At 46.5% G+C, this 19843-nt stretch overlaps 1 protein-coding gene across 13 annotated transcripts in view; it reads right to left on the bottom strand.

Moving 5' to 3' along the window:
* Positions 1–19843, bottom strand: part of LOC139557485 (membrane-associated guanylate kinase, WW and PDZ domain-containing protein 1-like) — a 169916-nt gene continuing 150073 nt past the window's right edge. For 7 of the 13 annotated variants that reach the window (XM_071372375.1, XM_071372393.1, XM_071372383.1 and 4 more), the window contains 6 exons: positions 12665–12868; positions 6156–6249; positions 5963–6056; positions 5406–5549; positions 4510–4648; positions 1–1906 (listed from right to left, as the gene is read on the bottom strand). In XM_071372375.1, the coding sequence (XP_071228476.1) occupies positions 690–1906; positions 4510–4648; positions 5406–5549; positions 5963–6056; positions 6156–6249; positions 12665–12868 (1892 nt within the window). In that variant the 3' untranslated portion in view covers positions 1–689. Of the gene's footprint in view, positions 1907–3012; positions 3099–3201; positions 4649–5405; positions 5550–5962; positions 6057–6155; positions 6250–12664; positions 12869–19843 lie in introns of those variants that run through there. The other 6 variants (XM_071372459.1, XM_071372486.1, XM_071372477.1 and 3 more) reach the window with 4 other exon arrangements.

The raw sequence follows: 19843 nt of genomic DNA, 5'->3' as shown, positions 1-19843 counted from the left end.
TATGTTTAATATATTATTTTTATTTTAACATTATCATCATCACCATCGTAGTTGAACTTTATTTTCCCTTCATTCGTTTTTATCCCATCAATGTACACATACTGCAGTCAAAAATATACAAACAAATGCAGGCTTGTGCTATAGTCTGGTCAAATGTCTAAAAAACAGTGGCACTGGGGGAGAGAAAGAAAAAGACATGCACCGCATCTGTGTGGGTGGCACCAGTCACTGGAACTGTGTGCTGCCTGCCTCCTTGGGCTCAGTGGACAAATACATACCAGTCATCAGACAGATGGCTGAGAAAACGGCCGTCTCATATCAAACAAAAACTAAACAAAAATACGCTCATTAATGGAACTGTTAGGCACATCATTGTTTTTTGTGGTTTTACATTTTCTGTAAAATTCTGATGAATGTACAATGCTTAACCAAATCACAAAAAACGACCCCAAAAAAACTAAAAGGAAAAAAAATAAGATATTGTACTTCTGTCATTAAAAGTTTGTAGGTTTTGGAATCACTGTCTAGTGGGAACGCAGGAATGTAATATAATCAATAATTTAGGTTCATCCAGGGTCCAGGTGTGTTCTGTTGTGTGAAGAGTAGAGCTGAGTGGTGAGAGGGAACCATGGTGCCGTGGGGCGGTGAGAGGGGGGGGGGGGGCTGGTTGTGTTACAGCAGACGTCCCATCAGATGCTCAGATCTTTGGGGCTGTCTTTGTAAGCCTTCCGCTTGGGCTCCGGGGGTGCTTTGGAAGCACGGCTGATGTCAGACTTGAGTGTGCTGTAAGACTCCTTCAGCCTGGGTGCTGTTGCTCCCTCCTCCTCCTCCAGCTCTATGAAGCTCCTGACAGGTGAGATGTCTCTGCCCAGACTCTGGACTCTGTAGCGGGGGTCTGGGGACTCCTCTCTGGGGGCGTAGCGTGCCTCTCTCTCCACCCTCTCAGGCGAGCGTCCCCTCAGCAGTGAGCTGTACCTCTTGTAGGCGCTGTCGGACTCGGGGGTACGGACCCTGGGCATGGTCTCTCCTCTCTGGCCACGGGCAGCAGCAGATAACAGGCCATCTCCTCTGTAGTCACGCTCCAGGGTGGATGCCCTCAGCAGAAGGCTATCCTCCTCAAACAGGCGCTGCTCCCTGGACTCCCTCGACAGCGTGGCCTCCCTGTTGAGCCGGTCCAGGGCTGGAGGCTCCCGCAGCACACTCTCCTCACGATAGGGGCTGGGCACAGGGCCTGGAGGCTTCCTCAGCACTGGTGCCACCCCCCCGTTGGGCCTCTCTGGCTCCCGGCCCCTCCGTCTGTATGGGGAGGGCTGCCGGTAGGGGTCTGATGACTGGGTGCGGTGGTAGCGGGTGGGGGAGTGGTGGCGTGAGCGGTAGGGTGACCGGTGACCATAGGGGGAGCGGTGGCCATAGGGTGACCGATTGCGCCGAGGGGACCTGTAGGGAGAGCGCTGGCGGTGGGTGTGGTGCCGGTCAGGGGAGCGGCCTTCCCTCTCTCTGTGCCCTTGGCTTTGTCTACTGTCCAGGGTTTTCTCTGCGCTGCGGGCCCGGCTACGACCCTTATCAGGGGAGCGGTGTCTCCGGTGGCGGTGGCCGCTACTGTTGTTGTGGTGTTGGTGAGTGCCGTGGTTGTCCCCACCAGACCTCTTGCTCTTGTCGCCCTTTCTCTTGGACTGATTGGAGGAGGCCCCTGTCTCCCCAGACGCCCCTCCCTTGCTCTTGCTCCTCTTGTCCGGGGACCGGTGTCTGTGTTTTGAATGGTGGTGGCCCTTCTTGTCCTTGCTCCGTGATGGTTTGTGAGGGTCTGGTGTGTTGGTGTCCGATGGTGCGTTGTTGTGGAGCAGGGTGCTCATTTCCGAAGCGTTTTGTACCCCTGCGGCTGGGCCGGCACCGTCGATGCTGGGGTCTGGAATAGAACACGACATATAACACAGGGTGCTGGATGAAACACAATGCTCTCACAGACTCCCTGACCAATAACCAGGCATCTAACATTATTAGTAATACTGCCAATTGTAATGTTAATGTCAACAAACAAACACGGCTAAATTCTTAATTTGGATGCACAGCCACAGCTGATGGTTTGATATTAGTATTGCTATGTATGAGCCAAAAGCAGCAATGTACTGTGCGAGGACTGGTGGAACAGCCAAAGCCCAGAGACGTTCTCCACAACAAACCTGTCCCCAGGAAAAGGAGCCTAGGGTGGCGTCTGGCTTTATGGAGCTGAAGGGGGCTCAACTGATGGTTGGACCAATGGTTTGATTACGATGCTGCGTGGTGTTGATGCTGATTTCGATTGTTTGACATGACTAATTCATGCTCACTCATGCTCTCACTCATGCTCTCACTCATGCTCTGCCTTTGATGTGATATCAATATTTAATGCAACTAACAAAACCAAGATGAGTTTCTGAATTGAGTAATGATGTAAATAATGAATGAGCATGTTTGGTTTCAGGAAGAACGTGGTTGCTCATTATTTTCAGATTGCACTCTATAAAGAATGCTGGGAGTGGGCTCAACACCATGGATAGAGGGAGCACGGAATTGTTTTAGGGACTAATCAAGGAGACTACTGATCCTAATTAAAATGACTGCAGTTCTATTGGTTCTTACCTGACTGTAACCATCTCACCAGATCAGTGAATAAACCACATGGATGGTAATCAAAGTGTCACAAGACAGCTTCTAAAAGTCATAGTAACTACTTGATTGATTGGCTGAGAAAATGTCTAGGAGAGAAAAACCATTACCATTGTCCAACAATCACTATCACCAAACTAACGTGACATGAATTGAAAGAAAGCTTCGGCATGTCAGCAGTGGACACGCCATTCCCAGAGGTTAAATGCAAGATGTGGTATGTGTGAATCCATTCCAACTAGTCAACATGACAACAGAGGCGGCGGCATTGGCAATGCATTCTGGGTGAATGGATTCTTATGCATGGAGCAGAGGCACGGCAAGAGAGAGAGATCGGAGAGAGAGAGAGAGAGGACAGCTACAAACCATGGTCTGATTTTGGTAGGAACTAGGATCTCCCAGCTTGTCATTAGATGATCTCATACATGCGGTGAGATGGGGAGCAACCATCGCTGAAGGAAGAAAGAGCCCAGTGAAACAAAAGGAAAGGTAGATAAAACAGAGAGACGAGAAAGGCATAGGGTTTAGATCCTACAACAATAGGCAGAAGAATAATTATTGTCCAATGGAAAAGGTGTTTATTTGATCATTCGGAGAAAGAGACAGTCCAGAAAATAACACAACCCTTGAGGAAAAAACAATCAGTTACAGAGAAAGTCCTGGAACCCAGCACACACTCACAGTGTGTTCACACACACAGAGACCCCAACCCCATAGAGACAGTGAGACGCACACACAACACCGTATGAAGCAGTTTACATTGCTAACAGAAATGAAATGTCAAATGGTGGAAACTAAAAGTACGAAAAATTGTAAAAAATATACAACCTCACAGAGATGTCATATTGGTGCAGGAAAGACATAAGATATTCTCAGCTCAAAAAATCACATGAATAGAAATCAAGAATGCATTAAGATGAATTGTGACAATCAATCAACAGATCAATACAATTAAAATGAAATATTCCATAAATATTATGGAAAATCGACAAAAGATTCAGAAAAAAACATTTGGATTTACACTGACAACTTCATGCAGCCATATACTTTCTAGATTAATATGTGGGTTGATCATGATCATGGCTCTGTACATTTACAAACATTTCTGTAGAAGTGGAGCTGAATGGAATTGAATTGTCAGGAATGAGTGCAGTCTCCAGAATCACAGCTTCCCAATGACAGTTACAGTAGATGAGAATAAATCTGTGGATTTTTGAATATGTCAAACAAAGTATTGTGAATTTCCCATTGAAATGGTAGAAAGTATTAGAATGCTCTAATTTCTCAACTGAAGTCCTAAACTCAGAAGCTTACATTCACCATCAATAAATATTATAAATATGTTGATAACGTCATATCAAAGCTTGGAGATGCAATACAACCAGAGAGCATTTCCCAGTTTTTATTTTTTTTCAACCCAAAAAATATCATTCAGCAACGACTCTGAGAATCAATAAACATATCCACATTTAGAAACACTACATCTTTAAGATAAGATTTTATCCCTCTCCTCGCAGTTCTTTCATTGTTTTTATTTTATCAATGGGTCCGTAGACCCTTTTCATTCTTGGGGAATCACAGAATGCCCTGCTCCCCAAGCCACACCCCACTCAGTGACACACAGCACAAGGTTAAAAGGTGACAGCAGGTGACAGCAGTTGACCCAGACCCGAAGAGAGCACCCAGAGTAGAACCAGACGCACCCAGTGGACAGTGGCAGTTAGTGGAAGGTCCCGAGCCCGGAGCGCAGGACAGAGCAGGACAGGAGACAGGGTTCCTCTCGCACCCCACCCTGTCCCTCTCCCCATTGTGCTCAGGGGGTGAAGACAGGGGAAAAGGGAATGTTTTCGTAGATTGACCCACCATATTCAGGCACCGAGCCGTCACCCCTCTTGAGGACCAGGTGGGCGTGGCGGCCACCATCTTTTATCAGTTCAATGGCGCGGGCGTGCTTCATGCCCTTGGTGCTCTCACCGTTGATCTCCAGGATCTCATCTCCCACCTGAGGGAGAGAGGAGTGAGGGAGAGAGGAGAGGGGGAGACATTGGAGGAGTGGGAGGTGATGACATTGTAGGGAGAGGGGGTGTCAGCGGAAGATATTGGGTAAGACACAGAAGGGGGGAGTGTGTAAGGGACGAAGAGGGAGAGGGGAGGATAAAGGAAAGAGGGTGAGGCAGAGAGAGAGAGATTGGGTGAGGATAGGTAGGGAAGGGACACGGAGGAGAAGAGAGGTTAGAGGGGATGCAGAGGGGAGGGAAAAAAGCAGGACAAAGGGGACAGAAGGGAACATAAGAGGTGCCAGAGAGGGAAGGTTAGATTATAGTTAAAACTGCTCTGACTGCTGTAAAGGAAACATTTCTATAAATCCACAATGTTACAAGAGGGGAAGAGGTTTTCCTCTACACCTTAAGTTATCTGTCAGTGTTCTCTCTGTCGAGGGAATTCCACGTCACATATTCACAAATAATAAAGGATAATCAATTAACCCTTTCAATCTGTCTATAGGACCCAGGGGAATGAGATGTTCTTACGCTTTTAGACAATTCATCAAATTAAAGGTTAAATGACAGCTTGAGAGCACATAGGACAGTATATTTACATAATATAGACTTTAAAGAATAACAATTCATGCTTATGGGTCATGGCATACATAACAACACATTTTGTATTAGGCATTCAGCATAACATAACCACATCAATGAGTAGATGATGAATCAACTTCAGATTTCAAAACGCTCCTATACGGGGCTCATACATACGTTCATGTTGCCGTTGCGTACGGCCGCTCCGTCCTCGGCTAGCCTCAGCACGTACAGGTCCATGTTGTACTCGTGACCTCCTCGCAGGCTGAACCCAAAACCTTTGTTCTCCCTCTCCAAGTCCACTGAGTAGAACGCAGCATCCTGAGAGAAACACACGCACACACAAACACACACATGACAAGGTCAGACTGGTGATTCACCGGTGGCTGGACTTGATAATGTTTGTGTCTGGGGACGGCTCGTATTTCAGTGTGGGGATGAATGCCACCTTGAGGACAGTCGCACCTAATAGATCGGAGCTCCATAGTGGTGGTGAGTGAGATGAATCATAGATGGTTTAGACTCTGGGGGCGGTTTGAGGTGGGCCGAGAGGGCACGCAGAGCCACAGACACCGACTAACACCCTCCCTCCCTGCTCTGTTCAGGATCTTATCAACATGGTATCAGAATAAAGCATCTCCCTAGTGTGACAACCACTTAAACGGAACACATTGCTGTAGGATGTGTAGTGGGCTGGATGGGGCAGGCCTTGTTGGCGCTGGACAAGTCCTTACCTGGGCTGGAGGTTGTGTTGTTGGGGCGGGGGGAGGAGGGGCCTGGGGGGATTTGAACTCAAAAGAGGACTCCTGTTTTGGTTTGGTGTTGTTTCTGGAATGAGAAAGATGTCAAAATATAGGTTAAAAATCACTGCTCATAGATACATGTTCTTAGTCAATTAGGTACTCCAAATCTCAGAATCCCTCTCACCTGGGTTCAGGTGCAGCCTGTTGCTGGGGCGTGTGAGTGGTTGTTATAGTGGCGATCTTCTCAGCATTGGTCAGTAGTGATGCATTAGAGGAGTCTGATAGGAGAGAAAGAGAGAGCGGGGGAGTCAGGGGACTGGAGACTGAAGCATGCAGAGGACAAAGGGAAAAAAACAAGAGCAGTTTCACAAAACCTTTCGTAAGCCGTTATTACACTGGTAAGATGTAATTTACTCAAACAGGGACATATGGAAGCCTGGACCGGATGGAGTGGTACACTCACGACTCTCATCTAATCACAGCACTCTATCTCAATATGACATCATTTGTGTGATCAATTACCTATGGTTGAATGTAGCCCTTAAATAAATACGTAACAACTACCATCTCTCCACTTCAAACCACCCCCTCATTTCTCTCCAACAACCCTCCGTGGCCTACTCCTAGCCCCTGCTATCAGCCCAGCTACCACCCCTAGCCTGATCCTAGCCCCTGCTCTCAGCCCAACTACCACCCCTTGCCTGATCCTAGCCCCTGCTCTCAGCCCAACTACCACCCCTAGCCTGATCCTAGCCCCTGCTCTCAGCCCAACTACCACCCCTAGCCTGATCCTAGCCCCTGCTCTCAGCCCAACTACCACCCCTAGCCTGATCCTAGCCCCTGCTCTCAGCCCAACTACCACCCCTAGCCCCTGCTCTCAGCCCAACTACCACCCCTAGCCTGATCCTAGCCCCTGCTCTCAGCCCAACTACCACCCCTAGCCTGATCCTAGCCCCTGCTCTCAGCCCAACTACCACCCCTAGCCTGATCCTAGCCCCTGCTCTCAGCCCAACTACCACCCCTAGCCTGATCCTAGCCCCTGCTCTCAGCCCAACTACCACCCCTAGCCTGATCCTAGCCCCTGCTCTCAGCCCAACTACCACCCCTAGCCTGATCCTAGCCCCTGCTCTCAGCCCAACTACCACCCCTAGCCTGATCCTAGCCCCTGCTCTCAGCCCAACTACCACCCCTAGCCTGATCCTAGCCCCTGCTCTCAGCCCAACTACCACCCCTAGCCTGATCCTAGCCCCTGCTCTCAGCCCAACTACCACCCCTAGCCTGATCCTAGCCCCTGCTCTCAGCCCAACTACCACCCCTAGCCTGATCCTAGCCCCTGCTCTCAGCCCAACTACCACCCCTAGCCTGATCCTAGCCCCTGCTCTCAGCCCAACTACCACCCCTAGCCTGATCCTAGCCCCTGCTCTCAGCCCAACTACCACCCCTAGCCTGATCCTAGCCCCTGCTCTCAGCCCAACTACCACCCCTAGCCTGATCCTAGCCCCTACTCTCTATTCCACTCACAACCCCACAAACTGTGCTCAATTCCTCTCTCATCTATCCATCCCTCCCCCACTAGTCCCCTTGGATTCCATTGGCTTAACTCTCCATTCAGACCACAGCCCCTGAGACGCTGGGCCGGCCAATCAAGGTGGAGGCCGAGCCGAGGACGGGCCGAGTGGGTTTAATTCCACCCTGCTGGGTAGTCATTGCTGGGGAGACCCGGAGTTTGATGAGTCGTCTCTCTGCCCATGCATCCCAATGTCTTAAAATAGACCTCTCTCCACACCAGTGTCAACTGCCTGCAGCCCAGGCTCCATCCTTCTTCTTTTCCTCCCTCAATTTCTGTTTCGCTCATCCCATCCTTCTTCTCTCCCACTGTCCTCTTTCCAATACTCTATCCCTTCTTCCCTCCCAGTCTTTCCACTTTAGTGCAGTTTGCAACCTTTTCTTTTTTTTGCCCCTCTTGAAACATTGAGGACACAGGATGCAGAATGCACTGAACTGTATCACTGATCAGTCTCTCCCACTGTGAGAATGGAAGGGGAAAAGGACAATTTTATCGAAGAATTCATGGGAGGAAGAATTCAGCCCTGCCTGCCTACCCAGGGGGCTGAGTAAGGGTCACACCATCTCTCCCTTGTTGCTTTTACACTACATCACAATGCAGACTATATTAGGTGAGAGAGAAAGGCAGAGAGAGAGAGAGAAAGGGGGTGAGAGAGAGGAAGGGGAGGGAGAGGGAGAGGAAGGGGGAGAGAGAGAGAGGCAGAGAGAGAGAGAGAGATAGGCCAGGCGTGAGGGAGAGAAAGGGGAGAGAGAGGCAGAGAGAGAGAAAGGCAGAGAGTGAGAGAAAGGGGAGAGAGAGGCAGCGAGAGAAAAAGGCAGAGAGAGAACGAGGAAGGGGGTCAAGAGCGGAAGAGAGGGGAAGGGGGAGAGAGAGGCAGAGAAAAAGAGAGAGGAAGGGGGAGAGAGCGAAGGGGGAGAGAGAGAGAGAGAGAGAGAGAGAGAGAGAGAGAGAGAGAGAGAAGGGGGAGAGAGAGAGAGAGAGAGAATGGGGAGAGAGAGAGCGAGAGAAAGAAAGGGGAGCGAGAAAGGGGGAAGAGAGAGAGAGAAAGGTGGACGAGAGAGGAAGGAAATAGAGAGAGAGAGAGAGAGGAAGGGGAAGAGAGAGAGGAAGAGACAGAAAGAGAGAGGAAGGGGGGTGATAGAGGTAAAGTGAGAGAGAGAAGGGACAGCGTGCGAGAGAACGAGAGAAAGCAAGAGAGGAAGGAAGGGGTGGGAGAGAGAGAGGAAGGGGGCAGAGAAAGAGGGGGGAGAGAGAAAGGGGAGATATAGAGGGAAAGTGAGAGAGGAAGGGGGAGAGCGAAAGAGAGAGAGTGAGAGAAAGGAGAGAGCGAGAGAGAGGGAGGGAGGGAGAGTGCAAAAGAAAGGGGTAAGAGAGCGATAGAAATGGGGAGAGAGAGTGTGAGAGAAAGGGGGAGAGCGAGGCAGAGAGAGAAAGGGAAGGAGAGAGAGAGAAAGGGGGAGAGAGAGTGAAAGAAAGGGGAGAGAGAGTGAAAGAAAGGGGAGAGAGAAAGGGGAGAGAAAGGGGAGAGAGAGGAAGGGGGGGAGAGAGAGGAAGGGGGGGAGAGAGAGGAAGGGGGGAGAGAGAGAGGGAGGGGGGAGAGAGAGAGGGAGGGGGAGAGAGCGGGAGGGGGGAGAGAGCAAGATAAAGGGGGGGAGCGAGAGAAAGGGGGGAGTGAGAGAAAGGGGGGAGTGAGAGAAAGGGGGGAGAGTGAGAGTGAGAGAGAGTGCAAGCAAGAGAGAGGGGAAGGGGGAGGGCGAGAGAGAGCGAGAGTGAAAGCGAAAGGAGAGAGAGAGAGAGTGCAAGCAAGAGAGAGGGGAAGGGGAGAGAGAGAGAGCGCTGAGTCTCCCTGCAGTGATTTTGGAATCAGCCTCCTTATTAAATCTCCTTCCCTAACAGCCCTGTGTTAAACAGCAGGAGACAACCCTGCCCTGGATAAATCTACATATCTCACTAATACACAGGGATTCTCAATCTAACACACACACACACAACCTCTCAGCCCAAAATACAAACTCTCCCTCCCTCACAAACCCAAACTATGCTTTTATAAAACATCCGCCCTCTATCTGTTTCCTTGGCAGAACAATTTTGCCTCAGTGTAATCATCTATGGCTCTATAGAAAAAGGCGTTCATCCATAAAAACAGCCAAAAACATGGACAAATAGTTCAAATTTCTCCAACATGCAGGTTGACAAAGACTAGTGGTTACACTGACGTTCTCCCTGATTCTCCCTCACTTAATGAAACAGCAGTCCAGGCTGATGTGTTAGTGCAGTGTAGCGAGAGCTTTTAGCCCTAACACACAGACAAACATACACACATTGTGACAGCCTCTGACAGTTGAATAACTCTTGCATGTTTCAGAAGTATGTGAAAGGCACGACTGCACTAGAAAGTTCCCTCACATCCCAGAGAAGCAGCTCTGTCAACATTGTGGGGGTGTTCAGACTGACTAGAGCACTTGAAATGTAAAAACAGTGTGATGGTGATGTACTGAGATAGGCTTTCCTTTAGCAAAAGGTATATATACACTGAGGGTAGAAAACATTAGGAACAACTGCTCTTTCCATGACAGACTGACCAGGTGAATCCAGGTTGAAAGCTATGATCCCTTATTGATGTCACTTGTTAAATCCACTTCAATCAGTATGTAGATTAAGTTTAAAGAAGGATTTCTAAGCCTTGAGACAATTGAGGTTGTGTATGTGTACCATTCAGATGGTTAATTGGCAAGACAAAAGATTTAAGTGCCTTTGAACAGGGTATGGTAGTAGGTACCAGGTGCATCGGTTTGAGTGTATCAAGAACTGCAACATTGCTGGGTTTTTCACGCTCAACAGTTTCCTGTTGAATGGTCCACAACCCAAAGGACATCCAACCAAATTGACAACTGACGGAAGCATTAGAATCAACATGGGCCAGCATCCCTGTGGAACGGTTTCGACACCTTGTAGATTCCATGCCCCAAAGAATGAAATCAGGGCAAAAGGGTGTTCCTAATGTTTTGTACACTCAGTGTATATACAGTACCAGTATTTCTCTTTATTTTTACTATTTTCTACATAGAATAATACTGAAGACATCAAAACTATGAAATAACACATCATGTAGTAACCAAAAGTGTTAAAATCAAAATGTATTTTAGATTTTAGATTCTTCAAAGTAGCCACCCTTTGCCTTGATGACAGCTTTGCACACTCCAGCTATGCACACTCTTGGCATTCTCTCAATCAGCTTCACCTGGAATGCTTTTCCAACAGTCTTCAAGGAGTTCCCACATATGCTGAGCACTTGTTGGCTGCTTTTCCTTCACTATGCGGTCCAACTCATCCCAAACCATCTCAATTGGGTTGAGGTTGGGTGATTGTGGAGGCCAGGTCATCTGATGCAGCACTCCATCACTCTCCTTCTTGGTCAAATAGCCCTTACACAGCCTGGAGGTGTGTTGGGTCATTGTCCTGTTGAAAAACAAATGATAGTCCTACTAAGTGTAAACCAGATGGGATGGCGTATCGCTGCAGAATGCTGTGGTAGCCAGGCTGGTTAAGTGTGCCTTGAATTCTAAATAAATCACAGACAGTTTCACCAGCAAAGCACACCCACAACATCACACCTCCTCCATGCTTCACGGTGGGAACCACACATGTTGAGATCATCCATTCACCAACGCTTCGTTGGTTGGAACCAAACATCTCAAATTTGGACTCACCAGGCCAAAGGACAGATTTCCACCGGTCTAATGTCCATTGATCATGTTTCTTGGCCCAAGCAAGTCTCTTCTTATTATTGGTGTCCTTCAGTAGTGGTTTCTTTGCAGCAATTCGACCATGAAGGCCTGATTCACGCAGTCTCCTCTGAACAGTTGATGTTGAGATGTGTCTGTTACTTGACCTCTGTGAAGCATTTATTTGGGCTGCAATCTGAGGTGTAGTTAACACTACTGAACTTATCCTCTGCAGCAGAGGTAACTCTGGGTCTTCCTTTCCTGTGGCGGTCCTCATGAGAACCAGTTTCATCATAACGCTTGATGGTTTTTGCTACCGCACTTGAAGAAACTTCCGGATTGACTGACCTTCATGTCAGAAAGTAATGATGGACTGTCGTTTCTCTTTGCTTATTTGAGGTGTTCTTGCTGTAATATGGACTTGGTATTTTACCAAATAGGGCTATCTTATGTATACCACCCCTACCTTATACCACCCCTACAACTGATTGGCTTAAACACATTAAAAAGGAAAGAAATTCCAAACAAGGCACACCTGTTAATTGAAATGCATTCCAGGTGACTACCTCATGACACTGGTTGAGATAATGCCAAGAGTGTTTAAAGCTGTCATCAAGACAAAGGGTGGCTACTTTGAAAAATCTCAAACATAAAATATATTTTGATTTGTTTAACACTTTTTTTGGTTACTACATTAGGTAGCCTAGTGGTAAGAGCATTGGGCCAGTAACCAAAAGGTTGCTGGATCAAATCCCCGAGCTGACAATTACAAATCTGTCATTCTGCCCCTGAGCAAGGCAGTTAACCCACAGTTCCCCGGGCGCCGAAGCCGTGGATGTTAATTATGGCAGCCCCCTGCACCTCTCCGATTCAGAGGTGTTGGGTTAAATGCGGAAAACACAATTCAGTTGAATGCTTTTAGTTGTACAACTGCCCAGGTATCCCCCTTTCCCTATGTGTTATTTCATAGTTTTGATGTCTTCACTATTATTCTATGTAGAAAATAGTAAAAATAAAGAAAAACCCTTGAATGAGTAGGTGTGTCCAAACTTTTGACTGGTACTGTATATTCCAATACAATACATGTTTACATAACTGATAATAACTGATAAATAATTCCTGACACAGGTTGATCCTAGCGGCTGAGACAGTCTTCGGTCTAGATCAGGTCAACCCTGTTCCTGGAGAGATACCCTCCTGTAGGTTTTCACTCCAACCCCAGTTATAACTAACCTGATTAATATTATCAACCAGCTAATTATTAGAATCAGGTTTGCTAGATTAGCGTTGGAGCAAAAACCTAAGGAGAGAAGCTCTACAGGAAACGGGTTGTGCAGCCCTGGTCTAGATGGTATATATGAGTGGAACATTAGGGATGGGAGACAGAAGAGGTCCTCTCACCGTCTCCGGGAATGATCCTTAGCGTGACAGTGTTCCCGGCCTCCTTGATCAGGTTGACGATGTCCGAGTGGGACTTGTTGGTGATAGAGCAGCCATTGACAGCCAGGATACGGTCTCCCACCTTCAGCTTCCCACAGCGGTCTGCAGGGCTCCCCTCGATAATACGCCCTATTTTGTGGGGCATGGCCACACATGCATTTCCAGCTTTTTGCGTTTGTGTGATTCAGAAAGTGTGTGATGTGACATTTTTGGTGGTAAGGGGTGTTGTTTAAAGAGACAGAGAGGTGAAAAGGGGCACAGGAAGAAGAGAAGAGAGAGAAAGGAAGGAAGGCAGAAGGTTAAGGGTTTATTCACCAAACCCACCAAGTCAAGTGCCAACAGAGTGTGCCCGGAAATCTGCTATGAGAAATGGAAAGCGTTGGCCAAGTGAGAGAGAATGTTAAAAGAAAAATGACTTTACATACTCTAGATGTAGTGCATTCAAATGAATTAGGACTCCACACTAAATACTCTATGTGTCACTGAACATCTCTCTGTGGCAACATCCTGTACTAACTGCTTATATTTGCATTTGTGAATCTCCTAACATCCTTGTACTGCTGAAACCTAATAATGAGGAAACTATGTTAACGTTTAGCACTGATAAGACAGACACCTGCAGCCTAGATTACAAATGTACAGACATCACAGCCAGATTCTCTGCTAGTGCCGGCAGGTCCTCTCCTACAGACAATCCTCAGCACCACAAAGGCTTCTACCCTACTAGAGACTGCCCCTCAATAAGAGCTGTCCCCGACTAATAAAAATCTTGGTCAACCAAAAGTCGTCTGTTCTTTCAAACATTCGATTGGACAAAATTTTAAAACTTATATTTTTCCATAAATAGACACACCCTATGTGTTTTAATAAAATCAACTATATGCTAGTCTGATTCTGTTTGATGAAATTAGCCACAAATTACTCGAGAGAGCCAGAGATCAAGATACCCAGAAGAGAGGGACTTAACCTGATCATCCTCCTCCCGCGCTTCACATGTTGCGTTTGTATTTCTGTTCAGTGTATATTAACGTCTTCAAATCTCAAAATCATTGTCTTGTGGTTAATCAAAATTCTATCCAACTCTACATGAAAACGATACAAACCTAAAAAATAACTTCTATTGCCAACTATGTACAAATAGCCTACATAAAGCCAACAAATAAAAACATCAGCATGGAGGTAGAAAATATCCTGATTAAAATAAATATCCTATGAATCACATTGGCTACCCATGGCCTGTCTGCAATGAACTTACAACATTGTATAAAATATTCTGTGCCCTCAGAGTTTCCCATGCCAGGGAGCTCAGGACAGACACAGCTGGAGGCTATTTTGGGTAAGGGATAAGAGCTCATCAGGTAGACGTTTCCACTGGACCAGAGCATGACATTTAGCTTCACGATGAGTGGTTATCGAAAGGAAGAGTGATGGAATTTTTTCCAAATACATTGAGGAACTATTGTCATTCTCAATGGATGTAAAAACAGACTTTGTTTGCTTGTTGTTTGAGGTGAAGAAAACATTACTTTGAGAAGCTCCACAGCTCTTTAGTGGTGGTGCATTACGCCAATCAGAAATACTATCAGATCCCCAAATGGGCACATTTATAGGCTAGGTAGCCGATAGGCCTCCTTCTATGTATAATCATCACAAAAAAAAACTAAAAAATGGAATAAACCAAAACTTGTTTCTCACAAGTGTAGCATACGTTGTGCGCTCTGCAAACAACCTGTCCACTCCTACAATGAGAACAGTAAAAGACTGGAATAAAAATATATTGAATTCATTAACAGAAATTACCATAACTAACCAAATGTTGTAGATTAGAAATGATAGGTATTAACGGTAAAAGTAGGCTACTACTGGTGATATACCGTATGAAATGGGGAATTGATAGACACTAACAATCAAGGCAAACAATCCACACAATTAAGTTTTGAAACAATGAATGTGCACAAATTTGCAGGAGAGCGCGCATTGGAGAGAGACTTGCATTGTGAATTTTTGCCACACCCCTTCTTGGACTGTGTCATCCACGCAGCCGCCGAATGGATTAGTCTCAGCCTCCTCAATGAATTAGTTCACTGAGATGGGCACAAATCAGACAGGTGTCTCGTGTGCCATACATTTTTTTATACACTGCTCAAAAAAATAAAGGGAACACTTAAACAACACAATGTAACTCCAAGTCAATCACACTTCTATGAAATCAAACTGTCCACTTAGGAAGCAACACTGATTGACAATAAATTTCACATGCTGTTGTGCAAATGGAATAGACAAAAGGTGGAAATTATAGGCAATTAGCAAGACACCCCCAAAAAAGGAGTGATTCTGCAGGTGGTGACCACAGACAACTTCTCAGTTCCTATGCTTCCTGGCTGATGTTTTGGTCACTTTTGAATGCTGGCGGTGCTCTCACTCTAGTGGTAGCATGAGACGGAGTCTACAACCCACACAAGTGGCTCAGGTAGTGCAGTTCATCCAGGATGGCACATCAATGCGAGCTGTGGCAAAAAGGTTTGCTGTGTCTGTCAGCGTAGTGTCCAGAGCATGGAGGCGCTACCAGGAGACAGGCCAGTACATCAGGAGACGTGGAGGAGGCCGTAGGAGGGCAACAACCCAGCAGCAGGACCGCTACCTCCGCCTTTGTGCAAGGAGGTGCACTGCCAGAGCCCTGCAAAATGACCTCCAGCAGGCCACAAATGTGCATATGTCAGCATATGGTCTCACAAGGGGTCTGAGGATCTCATCTCGGTACCTAATGGCAGTCAGGCTACCTCTGGCGAGCACATGGAGGGCTGTGCGGCCCCACAAAGAAATGCCACCCCACACCATGACTGACCCACCGCCAAACCGGTCATGCTGGAGGATGTTGCAGGCAGCAGAACATTCTCCACGGCGTCTCCAGACTCTGTCACATGTGCTCAGTGTGAACCTGCTTTCATCTGTGAAGAGCACAGGGCGCCAGTGGCGAATTTGCCAATCTTGGTGTTCTCTGGCAAATGCCAAACGTCCTGCACGGTGCTGGGCTGTAAGCACAACCCCCACCTGTGGACGTCGGGCCCTCATACCACCCTCATGGAGTCTGTTTCTGACCGTTTGAGCAGACACATGCACATTTGTGGCCTGCTGGAGGTCATTTTGCAGGGCTCTGGCAGTGCTCCACCTACTCCTCCTTGCACAAAGGCGGAGGTAGCGGTCCTGCTGCTGGGTTGTTGCCCTCCTACGGCCTCCTCCACGTCTCCTGATGTACTGGCCTGTCTCCTGGTAGCGCCTCCATGCTCTGGACACTACGCTGACAGACACAGCAAACCTTTTTGCCACAGCTCGCATTGATGTGCCATCCTGGATGAACTGCACTACCTGAGCCACTTGTGTGGGTTGTAGACTCCGTCTCATGCTACCACTAGAGTGAGAGCACCGCCAGCATTCAAAAGTGACCAAAACATCAGCCAGGAAGCATAGGAACTGAGAAGTTGTCTGTGGTCACCACCTGCAGAATCACTCCTTTTTTGGGGGTGTCTTGCTAATTGCCTATAATTTCCACCTTTTGTCTATTCCATTTGCACAACAGCATGTGAAATTTATTGTCAATCAGTGTTGCTTCCTAAGTGGACAGTTTGATTTCACAGAAGTGTGATTGACTTGGAGTTACATTGTGTTGTTTAAGTGTTCCCTTTATTTTTTTGAGCAGTGTATATATTTGCTACTGCTCGACAAAAAAAAGGTTGGACGACAAACAGCCTAACAATCGACCAGTCGACTAATTGGGGTCAGCCCTAATCTCAATTATTACAGTGAACTATTGCACATATCATTCCCTCTCTGTCTCTATTCCTCTTCTTGATTTAACTACAAACAATAATCAAATCGAATTGTATTTTTCACATGCGCCGAATACAACAGTGAAATGCTGTATATTTAAGAAATGATTTACTAAATAAACTAAAGTAAAAAAAACGTAATCAAAAAGTAACACAATAAAAGTACATAACAATAAGTCAGTCAATGTAAATAGTCCGGGTGGCCATTTGATTAATTGTTCAGCAGTTTAATGGCTTGGGGGCAGAATCCCTCTCTCCACTGGGATTCTCTGCCTCTAACCCTATTACAGGGGCTGAGTCACTGGCTTACTGGTGCTCTTCCATGCCGTCCCTAGGAGGGGTGCGTCACTTGAGTGGGTTGAGTCACTGACGTGATCTTCCTGTCCGGGTTGGCGCCCCCACTTGGGTTGTGCCGTGGCGGAGATCTTTGTGGGCTATACTCAGCCTTGTCTCAGGATGGTAAGTTGGTGGTTGAAGATATCCCTCTAGTGGTGTGGGAGCTGTGCTCTGGCAAAGTGGGTGGGGTTATATCCTGCCTGTTTGGCCCTGTCAGGGGGTATCGTCGGACGGAGCCACAGTGTCTCCCGACCCCTCCTGTTTCAGCATCCAGTATTTATGCTGCAGTAGTTTATGTGTTGGGGGGCTAGGGTCAGTCTGTTATATCTGGAGTATTTCTACTGTCTTATCCGGTGTCCTGTGTGAATTTAAGTATGCTCTCTCTAATTCTCTCTCGCTTTCTCTCGCTTTCTCTCGCTTTCTCTCGCTTTCTCTCGCTTTCTCTCTTTTTCTCTCTTTCTTTCTTTCTCTCTTTCTTTCTTTCTCTCTCTCTCGGAGGACCTGAGCCCTAGGACCATGCCTCAGGACCACCTGGCCTGATGACTCCTTGCTGTCCCCAGTCCACCTGGTCATGCTGCTGCTCCAGTTTCAACTGTTTTGCTTGCGGCTATGGAACCCTGACCTGTTCACCGGACGTGCTACCTGTTCCAGACCTGCTGTTTTCAACTCTCCAGAGACAGCAGGAGTGGTAGAGATACTCTGAATGATTGGCTATGAAAAGCCAACTGACATTTACTCCTGATGTGCTGACCTGTTGCACCCTCGACAATCACTGTGATTATTATTATTTGACCCTGCAGATCATCTATGAACATTTGAACATCTTGGCCATGTTCTGTTATAATCTCCACCCGGCACAGCCAGAAGAGGACTGGCCACCCCTCATAGCCTGGATCCTCTCTAGGTTTCTTCCTAGGTTCCAGCCTTTTTATGGAGTTTTTCCTAGCCACCGTGCCTCTACACCTGCATTGCTTGCTGTTTGGGGTTTTAGTCTGGGTTTCTGTACAGCCCTTTGTGACATCAGCTGATGTAATAAGGGCTTTATAAATACATTTGATTGAAATTTGATTGTTAAGGAGCCTTTTGGACCTAGACTTTGCGCTCCGGTACCGCTTGCCGTGCGGTAGCAGAGAGAACAGTCTATGACTAGGGTGACTGGAGTCTTTGACAATGTTTTGGGCCTTCCTTTGACACCGCCTGGTATAGAGGTCCTGGATGGCAGGGAGCTTGGCCCCGGTGATCAGTCTGTCTCTTTCCTCTGCGGTTAGTCACTCCAGTTTAGAAGAGATCTGTGGAGCTCAACTCATTTAGTTCTGTACTAACTAGAAGCTTGATGGTTTCACAGCAGAAGGATGTGTTTGTCTAATACACAGAGAGAGGGGATGGATGGGTCTCTGTGTCAGAGTAACTGGGATCCATGCAGATCAAAGGTAATTTCTCTACACTATTGATCAACAACCAATGTGTTTCACTTTGATATGATTAACAAATTGGCACAAACTTGCCAACTCTTTCCATTTGTTGGACGCCTATAGTGGTTAAGCAGTGTAAGCCTGATCAGCACCCCTGTGCCCAGAGAGACTCCCAGAGCTGTGGTCAGGCAGGGAGAGTGGCAGCAATATCTCTAGGTAGCAATTGTAGGGCAGACAACAGGGCAGACAACAGGGCATGCAGAGGGACAAAAAGAGCTGTAGGACAGTGGGAGAGGGTCTATCCATCTACAAATATTACAATAATCTTCCCCCTTAATAACTAATCCAAGTCAGCCCCGTTTTCATGATTTCTGGTAGATCATGAAAATAAAACAGGAAATATTGTTAACAATATATCCTCTATAGAGGATAACCTGCTGATTACAACCATCTAGATGATCGTCTAACGAGTGATGTAAACAATATTTCCAGTTTCTGTGTTTTTGGAGTTACAACAATTTACCCATAAGCAATATGAGTGATTAATTGCAACTTGTCACAAAAACATGGCTTTTAGTGCAAATGCAGTTTATAAGGTGATCGTTTAAAAGAATACAAGTAATATGATGACTATTTTGGCATGTTTCATATGGGGGTGTGGCCAAAACGGAAAGAGAAACGCAACACCTATTTGTCAATCACTCATATTGATATCACGTTGAAACCAATAGAACGAGAGAGGGGAGTCGAGTTACACGTCCTGTCTAAAACAAAACACAGAATCTGAGAATAATATGTATATCACTGGTTAGAGGAACATTTGTAGAAGACAGCAAGCTACATTTTGGATTGTTGCATTTTGTTTCAAGTGGGTCACCAACACGGAAAGATAAACGCAAAACTATTTTGTTAAATCACTCATTGATATAAATTTGAAATCAATAGAGCAGGGGCAAACGTGTGGGGTGTATACACCATTTAAACTAACACTGTTCAAAGGCCACACTGAATCTGAGAATACTTTTTATATCACTGGTTAGAAGAGAATTTTCTGAAGACAGTCATCTAAATTCTAGAATGTCGGATGGAAGTTTTGTGAGGCTGTCAAAATGGGGAAGGAAACAAATCAGATGCTTTGTTATTTAACTTCAACGAATCACGACCCACCATATATCAACAGTGACAAGGGTTGGCTGTTATTTGAGTGGTAGTTTGACTCTCAAACCATGTATAGGCGTAGTTGTGAGGCCAGCAACTTTTATACAGAGAGCTGAATTTTCCCTGCCATTTGAGTTTGAAAATGACAGTAGAAAACTGCCAGCGCATATGACAAAATCAATGGTACAAAACGAATGATATTGATCTGTGTAAAGCCATCGTTTTTATGTCATTGCGATTATTATTAACGTTTATACTAACATCACTAATCTGAGGTAAAAAAAGATGTGCAATCCCCCTCCATTCGAGGTGGTCAAAACGTGAGGTTGTGTAATGTAGTAACACATACGGTCCACGTACAGGAAATTAGTGCAATGTAAAATAATCTAATATGTAAACATAAATCA

Source organism: Salvelinus alpinus, chromosome 2 (genome assembly GCF_045679555.1).
Source record: "Salvelinus alpinus chromosome 2, SLU_Salpinus.1, whole genome shotgun sequence".
In the NCBI taxonomy this organism is placed as follows: domain Eukaryota; kingdom Metazoa; phylum Chordata; class Actinopteri; order Salmoniformes; family Salmonidae; genus Salvelinus; species Salvelinus alpinus.
This window is presented reverse-complemented; position numbering and strand designations above follow the sequence as displayed.